The sequence below is a fragment of the Nematolebias whitei genome, chromosome 18 (assembly GCF_014905685.2).
Source record: "Nematolebias whitei isolate Nwh7 chromosome 18, NemWhi1, whole genome shotgun sequence".
In the NCBI taxonomy this organism is placed as follows: domain Eukaryota; kingdom Metazoa; phylum Chordata; class Actinopteri; order Cyprinodontiformes; family Rivulidae; genus Nematolebias; species Nematolebias whitei.
This window is the reverse complement of record NC_056515.1, coordinates 34,015,984-34,028,956: the sequence shown is the minus strand read 5'-3', so window position 1 is coordinate 34,028,956 and position 12,973 is coordinate 34,015,984. Positions and strand designations below refer to the sequence as shown.

General features: G+C 38.7%; 1 protein-coding gene across 1 annotated transcript; it reads right to left on the bottom strand.

Annotated features, from left to right (window-relative positions):
- Window positions 1–936: 936 nt before the first annotated feature.
- Window positions 937–11,503, bottom strand: snx30 (sorting nexin family member 30). Its single transcript, XM_037691761.1, has 9 exons — window positions 11,399–11,503; window positions 8,566–8,817; window positions 6,942–7,052; window positions 6,701–6,859; window positions 5,993–6,182; window positions 4,375–4,574; window positions 3,973–4,062; window positions 3,514–3,666; window positions 937–1,545 (listed from the first exon to the last, which is right to left on the bottom strand). The coding sequence occupies exons 1-9, from the start codon at window positions 11,501–11,503 to the stop codon at window positions 1,468–1,470; spliced, it is 1,338 nt and encodes a 445-aa protein (XP_037547689.1). The 3' UTR covers window positions 937–1,467.
- Between the last annotated feature and the right edge of the window lie 1,470 nt (window positions 11,504–12,973).

Below are 12,973 nucleotides of genomic sequence, written 5' to 3'. Positions count from 1 at the left end.
CTTACATTTGGCTGTGCAAAAGTCAAGCCTATAATGTGGAATTGGTTTATAAAACTATACTTGTTGCATTCAAATTAACCAATTGAAATAATAATAAATTAAAAAACACCTTGAAACCGTACCAAAAAGATTTGTGAAACGGTGTTGATGCTACAAAGTAGTTGTGCCAAAAAAGAACCAGAGTTAAGTGTAAATAATAAAAGAGCCACGCCACAGAACTGAACTCAATGCTCACGTTTTGCCACTTTGTCAGGAAATTCAGCTGAGGTGGAAAAAAAAAAAACTAAATCTCACCATGTTCCTTGAGACCATTAAGAAAATAATACATTTAACATAAATAAATGCAGTAAATGTGTGTTTTTCCCCCAAATTGGCAACAAAAATCATAAAAACAAAGGGAAAAAACAAACTGGTTTTTATGTTCTGCAGCTCTGCCACCAGTTTAAAGTGTTTAAGTCACAGCTCTGCAGACGAAGGCAGAACACTGAGCGGGCTGAACTGGACTTTACTGCAGATTCTGACTTTTATTTCATTCTAAACCGTTCAAATAAAGTGAAGTGATTAAAGGCAGGATTGCCATATCTCTCATTTATTATTTGCAATAAAGAAAAAAGACTTTTCTCCAAACTTATTTTCTCTCCTGCATTTATGGTTTTTGCTCTTCTGATATGAGATTTACTCAGTAATGTTTAGAACAGTCACCACTGTAGGACAGATATATTTTAAGCTTTAATTTATATAAGAAAGCAAAAAAAAATTATTTTAGGGCATTTCCTACTTTAACATTCCCAGCTGAGGTAATTGCTTGAACACAAGAGGTGAAATCCCAACACAATAGCTATTAATATTATTTTAAAAAGGAACAGACATGAAAATTATGAAGAAAAAAAAAGAGCTTCGCCACAAGATGGAGATATTGCTCTTTATTTTCCCAAAAACAAACTAACACTTAACTCCATATTTGAACTCTGCTTTTAACAATTAACTCGTCTCCTTGCCGGTTTTTTTAATAATTCTTGAAAGTTTTTCAACCGTTTGTAAAATGCTGATCCACTTCTATAGACGTTTAAAAAAAAAAAAAAAAAAGGCAGATTTCTGCAGCGAATCATTGAACTCGGTGTGAAAACAGAGAAGACTCAAAGTGCTTCTCTCCAAGACTGTGGTCAAATTAACAAAACTTGTTAATTGGAAATTTGAAGTAGAAAAATTTCATAGAAAAAAAAAAAGAACAAAAACAAAGATCTGTACATAAGATTCTTTTCTTTCCCAGCTGTCTTTAAACACACCACTTGTTACCTCCTGCAGCGAAATCTGCACGAGCGACGACTCCTCTCCGTACGAGCACCTCGCAGGAGAGCAGGAGAGAGTCCAGCAGTTAAAACCTGCCGCCTGCTTGGTCTTTTTCCTTGGCGTGAAAGTGTCGTACCGAGACGGTGAGCGGATGGGCTGAAATGCAAGCAACGTGTTTCAGTTCGTCTCACTCCCTTTGTCCTCAGTCTGTTTGTCCTGGAGGACCGTTATGAGAGACTCCCAAGCTGCCTGGCACTGCAGAGGACAGAAACAAATAAAGATCAATGAAAACATAAGCAGGTGAGAACTTGTTGTGCTGCTTCATGCTTGATTGTTCTATCGACGAACTGCCAAGATAAATCTGAAAATAAAATTTCATTATTCAGTCGTATTTAATGAACGCGTTTCAGAGAAATAATGGCCTCAAAAGACAGAACATCCGAGCTCAGCTAGAGTTCTTTGGATCTGGTTCCAAAACAAGAGACTGCTACAGTTTGCTAAATTATTTCCACTTACAGTAATTTTTGCTGTATAAGTCACATTTTTTGCATAAATTAGCACGCCTGTGACTTCTACAACGAAGCAACATATTTATGTTTTTCCCCCATATTTAGAAACCAATTTTCGACTGAGATCTGACAATTTCATTTATTCAGACATGGAAAATATTGAACACCACCATTTTCAGCCACTAGAGGGCCCTCGACTAATATGGCAAGCCAAGCGTCTCATTAATAGGTAAGAAGTGGCCATTACTGAGACACTTGGCTTGCCATACATGCCACCTTCGTCACGCTCCGAAACTCCTGGAGAAAACGTCAAATCAGCTGCATTTCGCCGCGCTGCCAAGGCGAAATGCAGCTGATTGGATAATTAAAGTGCATTTATTAAGGAAAAGTTCAATTGTGACGCACCTTTACTATAATATCGAGCAAACAAATAATTGTTTTTAAATGGTTATCTTGTTAAATTCAGAAGAAATGCACAGTAAAGCGTTCCTCTGCGTGCTCCCGCAGCTGCGAATCGGCTTTTGAAATGCAGCTTGTTTGATCAATATAGCGCATTTATTAAGCAAAAGTTCAACTGAGACACACTTTAATTATAATTTCCCGTGCATGCTCCCACGACCGCCATTTGGCAGCCAATAGATATTTGGCACAACCCCGGTCCACATTTCCAGGTTGTCAGCGATGACGCATAATAGATGCGACGTGTACGGCAGCATGTACGATACATGTTACTCACGTGTGCTAAAACTTTATACTGAAACATTTTTAGAGGGAAAAAATCAGAACAATTTAATTATAATAATAATAATAGATAACCTTTTATAGTAGGGCATTAGTTGACAGAACATTTTGCTCAGGTTCTACAAGCTAACGTAGTTTCCTGCTTAGAAGAATCATTATTGTTAGCATTATTAGACAGAAGTAAAAGTGGCGTACACCTTTGAGGTAATTACTTTAATAAAATTTGTAAGACGTTTGTTTTCCCAATAACACTTTTCTTTTATGTAGAGGGACATTTTTATTTTTTCCCTGCATTTATTTAGTGGAAGCAGCTGATGTTTAAGCTGATCATTAACGGTGAAGCTGTTAAGGTGGTGCATCAAAATAAATATCTGGGAACTGTTCTCGATGACGGACCTTTGATGCACATGTGAACTCACTTTGTTAAAAAGCTCATCAGAGAATGTGTTTTTATCGGAAGCTCTGTGGGTTTAATGTTGATTCGACTTTTACGAGAATGCTTTATCGTCTCTCTTAACTTTCACCTTCATCTGCTGGTTTGAACTTTTGACATGTAAAAACCAGGAACAAACTCTCGGGGATTGTCAGGATGTGCAGCAAAACCTCTGGCATTGCCCTGCAGAACCTCACTGACCTGCACAAGGCGAGATCAGTGAATAAAGCCAGGCTGATTCTGGCAGATCCTGATCACCCACTCCATGTTGAGTCCAGGTCGCTTCCATCTGGACGCAGGTATCTGCTGCCCAGATGTACAACAAAAAGACTAAAGACTCATTTATCCCTGTAGTGATCAGGCTCCTCAACAAACAGTGATGATTTCTGCACTGTTGCTTTAATGTCTCAATGTCTTATGGATGTTTTATGTGCCTGACTGTGAAATAAATTCCCCCTTGGGGATAATAAAGATTCTTGAACTTGATGCGATACAAGTTGAGATTGTTATCATTACATCTCTGAACAACAGCCTGCGTACCTTTTCATAATAGTTGATATTTTTGTCAGCCATGCTAGTGAGCAGCTGTTTGAAGTCTTGTCTCTTGTTCCTCTGCCAGCGCTCCCAGTCTGCCTTGAGGTCAGCGTTGAAACACTCCAGTTTGTCCTGGCATCTCTCTACTTCTACTGGAATCTACAGCGAGACAGAGAACACTACAGCTACAGGGGACTGGCTACATTTAGGCAGGTGTGAGTCTGAATTACAGGGCTCTGTGTGAAAGAGGAATTTTGGAAAAGAGGATAATTGCAAGAGACATGCATTTATGGGATGTAAACAGATAAATATATAGAACAAACTTTTTATTTTAGTCAAGTATTTTTAAGAAAAATTTTCTTATGACTTCTTGGAAATAAAAAGCTGAAATAATATCTTAAGCCTTTGACACAGGAATGACAGCAGATACAAAAATCAAATTAAAAAAGGAAGGATGTTGCTTACGGGGGTTTGATCTTCTTGTTTGTGCAATACGGCTGCTTCAAGCCGGCCCTCAAACTCTGCTTGACTCTGATCTCGCTTCCTCAAAACGTTCTGAAATCAGACAGAAAACGTTCACGTTAACGCCAGAAGTAGCTGCTAAGGAACACGTGAAAAAAAGGTTGCACAAAGAAAGATGCTGAATCATGAGCTTGGTGAGGACATGATGCATGCAAAATCTCTAAAAGGCACTTCCTTAAAAATTATGCTGAACGTGTGCAGAAGGACAAGCAAAAATAATCTGCAATTGCCGTTTTGTCACTTCTGGTAATACTGCGGTATGCATGTATTTACATGTGATTCTGCCACAAAATGTAAACAATACTGCACAAACAGCTGGTCAACAATTATTGTTTTCATGTTTACCTTCATGGACTCGATGTAAAGAACATATTCTCTAAGAATAGGCAGGAAGTCCTGGCTCATGTTCTCACTTATGTCCTCCATAGCGCCACAGCATGTCGTGATGCTGCCAGCCACGCCCTCCAGGGGGCGCTGCAGCTGCTCCTCTGACCCCGCCCAGCTGGAGTAAACGGCTCCGTACTCCCGGAGCTCTGTTAGGTACTCTAATAAAGGGCAGGGTGAAAGAACAGAGAAAACTGAGCAAGAAAAGCAAATCAAACTAAATTTCACCACGAACGGCACAAAGAGATGGGAGTTAAGTGTCTGGAACGCACTTTGTGTCAGCTCATTCAATATTTAGAGCCAACAGAGTTCCAATCTTATCTTTATCATTGGACTGAGGCTGCTTCTGACTTGTCAATAGCCTCAACAGATGGTCACAAGGAGCGTTTCACACGACACGTATTTACAGAAGCACTTGTCATGCACGAGTGGAGTTTGCACTTATCAACTACGCCTGAAGGTCTGAGCGATTGTTTTTTATACAAACGGCCACTAAAGTAAATACTGAACAAGAGCTCATCCATGCAACTTCACTAAAACATACTAAAGACTTCATTTAACTTGACAAAAGCTTATCAAAAATTACCGTATTTTTCGCCCTATACGTCACAATTTATTTTGCATAATTTGCATGCCCTGCAACTTATACACTGAAGCGACTTATTTATGGATTTTGTCCCATATTTATAAACCCATTTTTGGCTGAGATATGACCGATTTCATTCATTCTGACATTGAAAATATGGAACACTACCGTTTTCAGCCGCTAGATGGCACTCTAGTATGGCATGCTGTTGTGTCATGTAATAAGTAAAAGTGGCTATTAATGACAATTATCTTGCGATAGACTGCCACCTTCGTTCTGTTCACTGGCATATGGCAAAGTTACATATTTATGGATTTTTCCACTTTATTAAACATATTTCGACTGATGTGACTTATAGGGCGGAGCGATGTGTACAGGGGAAATTTTCCATTCAGACTTTATTTATTCAGGTTATTCCCACTGAGCCTCGGGGACTCATTTACAAGAGACCTGAAAAAATACGGTAGACAATTAAATTAGCATTGTAATTTCTCCTGTCACGTTATGTTTGTGTACATTTTCCAGCTCTTTCTATTTAAAATAGGTACATCCCTTTCCACGTTTACTTTAAAAAAAATAAAAAAAAGTTTTTTCTCCTTTGTGGTCTTCATTATTTAATATAAAAGCTGTAACCTGTAATTTGGAATTTTGTTATTATCCTCCGTTTCATCTTAATGTTAGGGATACCCGAGTGTCTTTTAGAAGCTGAGACTTGAAATATTTAGTTACATTATAATGTATGACCAGAAAAAGACAAAGTAAAAAAAAAAGAAAAAATTATTCAGGTGAAGGATTTTAATCAGATGATATTTACTTTTAAAAGTATGCAATCGATCATATTGCAGATATAATATTGCATATTACATATTTTGTAAATAATTTAAAAAAAAAAAGAATTATGACTGAAAATATAATTTTGGTTTAATGCCAGATTGAGATCAACATTTACTACTTCAGAACAAGAGTCGTACCAAGCACCAGTCAGCTCAGTACCTGACTGCTCTTTGAGGATCCTCTGAGCGATGCGATCGAGGGTTCCCAATTTTTGGCTGAAAGTCTCCAAGTACTCTCCCATGGCACAGAACTCAGCTGGCCGCGGCCGCAGCTTGTAGCCCCCGGCTACGTGCCTCACAGATTCGCCCACTTTGGTCAGCAGGGCCAGACCATGACGCTTGTTCAGGTCCTGCAGGAGTCCAAAGCCCAAAGCATCACTGAACAAGCACATACTACAATAATGAATAAGGACATTTCGAAACAATGGATCTCTCCCCATGTAAATTTAATCAATACCTCAATAACCAATATTACAAGCTTTATATTGTCTTATAGTTGCATGCTTTACAGTAACAACCCAATTACCTGAAGGTCAATACAGTCTCATTTTGCATTTCAAAATTCTACTTCATAAAACAACCAGACTACTTTCCTTTAATATCCTGATGCATGCTCAATAATCCAGGTAGAAAAATCCAAAAAAGTTCAATCTGGTCCTCTGGACATTCAAAAAAAACAAAAACAAAACAAAGCAAAAAAAATCTAGATAAGAGAGAGAGGAGAGTCTCCTCTCTCTCTTATCTAGATTTTTTTTGCTTTGTTTTGTTTTTGAATGTCCAGAGGACCAGATTGAACTTTTTTTGGATACTTTCCTTTAAGTTTGACTTTAGCTGATTTATTAGACTCTAGGTTTGTCAGCTGTCCCACCTTGGCAGTCAGGAAATCATGGAAATGTGGGTTAAAGGATAGGACAGGGTGGTCCGCAACCCGCTTCAGGAACTTGTCCAGAGCCTTCATCCTCGTCTCCACGAAGTCTTCTGAAAAACGATCCACCACGCCCTTCATCACAAACTTCTCAGGCAGTGGCTGGAGACGAGGAGGAGAAGAGGGCATAACTGAGGGGTGTCTTATTGGAGAAGCAGGACGAAGGACTGCATGTGGGGCTTACAGGGATGATGTGGGTGGGTTGGCTGTCTTCCAGCTTCGTCCTCAACCAGTCGAAGTCCTGGTAGCGCCGACGAACACAGTAATCCGGCAAGTTAAACTCTATTCGTGTTGTCTGGAAAAACAAAAACACTTTTTTTTTGGTCTTTGATTTTACATTCTCAGTCTTCTCAGATTTAGCTGCTTTTTTATTTTCACTTTGAAAGTGAACACTGCACAAGCTCTTGAGAAGTTTTTGTCACAAAGGTTCAGCACAGACACACAAACAGACACTCTTTGACTCTCTAGTGTTGAAAGCTCTCCTCCACATGGTCTCCATTAACACTTGGAGCTCATATTTGGCCGTGACATTAGTGGGCGGCCTTTGAACCTCAGCAGCACGATGCACTTGGCAACTGTCACCTTGATGCTACTGAAAGGCTACAGCCATATCTCTCTGGCTCATTACGCAACTAAAAGGCCTCAAATGTTTTGACTCTGTGGTTTTCGTGCTCTGTTAACCAGCAGCCTCAGCTGATGGAAGAAGATAAGAGCCCACAGGAGATAAGAGTTACTGGTTTTACTCTTTAAAATTTATTTGACTGTAAAACTAAACCCGTTTTCTTCAATTATTCTACACGTTTAGCGAATCAACCCAACACTTTACATGTTGGGTTGAATGTAACATAACCAAAAATGTAACCCTTTCATCGCCTGGCTTGTTATATCAGCAATGATCGTGCCATCACTCTCAAGGAAGGACAGCAGCTTCGCTTGAATCGCATGTTCTTTGGGTACAGGAAGTACATGAACAGGCCAAGACGTAGACATTTATTATTTTGTTCTTTCCAAAAGCTTTTACTGAGCTAAGAGCTGCAAGTAGAACATCATCTGTGACATCAGAAACACCACTTAAAACTATGGCATTAGCAAAAAGTAATTGACATCTTACACCCAGATTCAATCTCTACATTGTGTTAGCCCAGAGCAGAAAACACAACAAAAATAGTATAGCAACCTAATAGCCAAATATTGCGTTCAGCCCCAAACTGAATAAACTATACAAAATAATAATAATTACACAAAATAATCTAATTAGAATAAAACAAATCCCGGACGAGCCCCCCAAAATGTAGTTGTTTAAAACAGGTCTCTTTTGTAAATGAGTCCTTGTGATGCAATGAGACTAAGCTGTATAAATAAAGGTTGAATGAAAACTTTTCATTCTCATCAACAAGTTTCTGGTAAAATTCTGCTTAGAATTTGTGAAGCTGAACAAACTTTCTTTCCCTTGAGACACAGCTCTATAATTTAGTGTTGAAGTCAGGTCTTTGGGAAGGTCCTGGGTTGTTTTTGACTAGCCAAACAAATTTATTTTCATCTGAAGGTCACATTTTGGGTTTTTCTCAAAACCACTAGCAATAGGGGTTCCACCTTATGACACATTATTCACTGTTCATCTGCAGGATCCAGAGATCAGCATGTTGCTCTTTTTATAGCAATGCAGAATGGTCCAAATGTGCTTATAAATACACATTCAGTGAGGTTTTATAACATTTTAAAGCTATAATGCACCTTTATTGTCTTAACACAGTGCAGAATACACAAAAAAGACAATCAAACACCAAAAACAACAACTAGTATCTAACCTTGGTGGAGACTCTGTAGGTAATATAGGTCTCCATGGTGGACACGTGCTTCTTTGGATCGTCAACAGTGACAAAAAGGTCGCGGGTTTCTATGGGGTCTTGAGGGTCTGCTTCCAGGTCGCCATCCAGCTGCAGCCTGTTGAGCAGCTGTGACACAGGGGCAGGATTCGACATCTCAACCGGTGTGCCATTGCTCAGCCCCGGTTCTTGCTGGAAAAACACAAAATGCCATGGTGATGTCACGTTCACATGCTGCCACGAGGGCGAAACTGCAAACAAAGAGCTAGCCAGATAGATTGATGCTGATGAAGCTGTGTTTTGCCATCAGTAGAGTTATTGTTAGGACTGTGTGAGTGGAGCACCATACACTTCCAATGTCAACTTTCCATCTGAAAGACGGGATATTTTTCATCTTAATACACAAAAGCCAAGAGATGGTTATACCAATGTTGGGCTTAAATAGTCCAAACTGTGCCAACGAAGCTGCTGCTGAAAATACCAATTTAACTTGTGCAGATATCTTGATATATAAACTGTATACCAAGTGCAAAAACAACAACGATTAGAAAGTATATACAAAGTATATACAAGCTACTGCCAGTAGCTCATTACTGTCCCCATGGTAACCACACACCTGTGTCTGTCACTCCCTGAGAGCCAAATGAATGAGGTAGACAGAATCAGACTGAAAATTAAGCCTCAAACAAGCTGTGCAAAAACTACAAGTCAGATCTTTAAAACTCCTTAAAGTATGAGCAGTAGATGTCGAAAGTGAAGGGACTTTGAATTTTGGGGGAATTTCACAGAAAATCCTAAGTCCTGCAGAAATAAGAGGCACTCTGGGTGAAGGTGGGCCTGTCACGATAACAAATTTTGCTGGGCGATTGTCTCAGAAATTATTGCAAGAAACGATAATATTGTTTGAAATTTGACAATAATTAGAAATTAGTCAAATTGAAGAAGAAATGTTTGTTAATTTGTTTTCTATGTAGTACCTTTTTTCGACCACTGGATGGCAGTATAAGACTGTTTCAACCGAAGAATGGCTAGTGAGGGAGCGAGCAGCGTGTCTCTTAGAAAAATGGGAGACAGGCCCCTTGATGTGACATGGGCGGTCTCTTTTTGGTTCTCAAAATGGCCAAGGTTCGGTGTGGTTTGAGCTCTTTAGCATAGCATTTGTCACACAAAGCATTTAATTTATTTATTTTATTTTATTTAACAGTAAAGAAGTTCTCAGCTTCTTTTTGCAGAGAAAAACAACTTTTTGCACGAAGGCACAAGTTTCAACCGTGAATTTTTGGAGTTTCGACAAGACGGAGACACATTGAAACGTTGAACGATATTTCTACTGTAAAGTATTTCGGAGCTACAGAGCTCCTAAGAGGGTTGGGTATAGATTGCCTTTTTTATGTGCATTTCTTTTGCAAATTCTGTCCACGTTGTGCGAAATGTCACTACCAAAGGCCATGGCACAATATCTCAAATCGAGCCAGGCATTTTAGTGGATAATTTGCACGTTTTTCGAAGCTGTACGTCAAGGTACTTGATTAAATTACTTGATGAAAAGTTCTATCATTGCATTTTAAGTATGCAACTTTCCACTTTAGTCAGTGTACAAAGAATTGCTGCATCTGTCCCTATCTTAGTCCAGTGGTTTCTTTATCTGCACTTTTTGCTGCACACAACAAACACACACACACGCGCTGCTGACATAGTTGCTCTTTTTACACTTTGGTGTTAACCTCTGGTAATCACCGTGCAGGTAATTACATGACACTGTATCATTATATGACTGTGAATGAACAACCAGGTTAAAAAAAAAACAGCTGTGTTAAACACACAGTGAGAACAATAGAGAAAAGCAATACACTTTGATCTGTTCAAATAATTTAGTTTCAGCCTTTTCACAATATCAAGTCAAACTTTATTGATAATAAAGCACTTTTCACACAGCAAAGTGTAACAGTAAGTGTTGCGGTTGATAAAAATAATGACAGAACTAAATGCAGACACTTAAAAAGTCCATTATTCTTTCTTTTATTATTATTGCAACCCATGGACATGTCTTATTTTAGTGCTAAGGCTGAATTAGATTGTTCTACTTTGTGCTGGGATCACCAAAATAGCATGAACTGTTTCAAAAACAAGAATTGGAAAACTTTTATTCAGTTTAATCGAAATGCCAACACAAAATGACAGCCAGTGGTGCAATTTGCATGAAAAAAAAAATAAATAAACACCTGTTTTCTGAGCAAATGACTCTATAAATAAGTGCTGACATATTATTTCACTAGATTCAGGAGCATGGCTTCATGTCCTGTGGTATGGGATGGAAAACCAAAAGGACAATAACAGCAATATCACACACAGCATGCAACTTTAATGTTTCTCCAATTAGGTAATAATTAACTGCAGGACAAAATCAAAGCTCTACAGCTGTTGGATCAGGAAGAAGAAAAGCTTTATGGTCTACTTGCCTAGTCCATCTTGGTATAAAATCTAAATATAAGATTTTTTTTCTAGAATTGGTAATGTGCATTAGTAGATATTTTTAACATCAGTTTTCTAATGTGCTGCTGCTTTTTTTTTTGTACTACACCAGCAGTCCCCTAACCTTTAATTCGTAGCTACTGGTTTGGTTTATAAGCTCTGGTAATATTTTGAAGGGCTGAGCAGGAAGTGGATATTTATCCACCAACCTAACGGTTATAAAATGATAAAACAGGGCAGCGTTCCAGTCTGAAGGTTGAGTAAAGTTCGTTTACTTTTCGTTTGTAGTTAAACAGCACCTGTGTGTGAAGTCGCAGCACCTGCTTACCTTTTCCACGGCGACGCTGCTGCTGACGTCCGGCTCCTCCGCGGCGGACAGCGGGTGGAGGATCTCCGTGATGAGCTTCTGCCCCGAGCTGGCCAGGCCTCTCGGAGCGCTGACACTCATCCCTGCGGAAGGCGGGGGGACTTGGCCGCTTGTCCGGGTTGTTACCTGTCCGGGTTTTGTAGCAGCAAAGACGAGTTTTCGGGGTCAGGGGGGATATTTAATTCTCTTAAGGTTATGTTCTGGTGAGACGCTACAGCCGCTGGTTGTTCACAACTGTCAGCTGACCCATTTGCGCATCTCCGGAAGTTCATCAACAAGACCCCGGATGTAAACATAAGGACGGAATACAGTCTGAAGATCGTTTGTTGTAAAGATGAGTGACGTGTCAAGAAAAAAAAAAAAAAAAATTTAATTTATTTTTTTTTTTTTTTTTTTTACAGAAAACTTTATTTATCACGAACAAGTATGGCAATTCATAATAGTGTAAATCTAAAAAGGGCATAGCAGAGGCAGACTTATATATGGGAACATCAAAAGACAAACAAACAAAAAAATAAAATCTACATGCCTCTTTTATGATTGTCTATTGCTATTGTTGTTGTTGTTATCCACTGTTGTCATCATTCTTTGTTAAAATCAGGTCTCTCCTGTAAATGAGCCCTCGAGGCTCAATGGGATTAACCTGTATAAATAAAGGTTGAATGAATGGAGAGAAAAAAAATGATTAAAAGAATAATATGATAAAATAAAATTAAAAAAAACTACAACAAGGGAGTATATATTTTAGGATTAGGATTAGCATGCATTAGTGGGCAATTCCATTAACATTTCATACAGGTCTTCATATGTTTCAATATATTTCAGAGATTTCAAATATAATTGGAATTCAGATAAAAAAAAAAGTTAAAAACTGGGGATGATCTTAGCACTCGCTGTTTATGAATAAAGACTTTTGCCAGACAAAATATCACATTACAACCGAGTTCCGAGAACCAAGAAGAAAAAAAAAAGATTAAGCACCGTACGTTTGCAAGCACAAAAGTATGGAACACCAAAATGCTCAAAATTAAATAAAATAATAAAACATTACGAAATAAGAAAAATTTTCATTTTTATTCTTTCAGTTCATAAATGTGTTTTTCATGAAAGCTTATTGGCGTTTTTCATAACGGCTTATCTATCTCATAATGTTACTTTTCAGCAGAATGACTTCAGCTGTCAGTCAGCGTCAGTGGGTTGGAGCTTCACGCCCACTGGCTGATCCTTCACATCCATTAGTTTCCTGAACACCTGCTCACTGGTACAGCTAGTGTTAATCTTGTAAAATGCAAAGGACTAAAACAGCGAGTCCTCCCGTGCGTGCTCCCACGGCGTCAATCGATTGTTGGCAGTCCATCACTTGTTGTCACGACACCTGTATCTTCTAATAATGGATGTGAAGGCTCAGTCAGGCATCAAGGTCCAACCCACTGATGGTGATTGACAGCTGAAGTCATTCTGCTGAAAAGAGTCATTATAAAATAAATAAGCAGTCATGCAAAACACAGTCATGAAATAAATTAATAAAAATAGAAAATGTTCATCATAATG

Excerpts from the sequence above, each read along its gene's own strand:
- snx30 (XM_037691761.1), bottom strand. The coding sequence starts at position 11,503 with ATGAGTGTCAGCGCTCCGAGAGGCCTGGCCAGCTCGGGGCAGAAGCTC. Across the intron at positions 4,063-4,374 it reads TTTACATCGAGTCCATGAAG|AACGTTTTGAGGAAGCGAGA; the intron begins GTAAACATGAAA and ends GTCTGATTTCAG. Across the intron at positions 1,546-3,513 it reads ATATCAACTATTATGAAAAG|TGCCAGGCAGCTTGGGAGTC; the intron begins GTACGCAGGCTG and ends TGTCCTCTGCAG.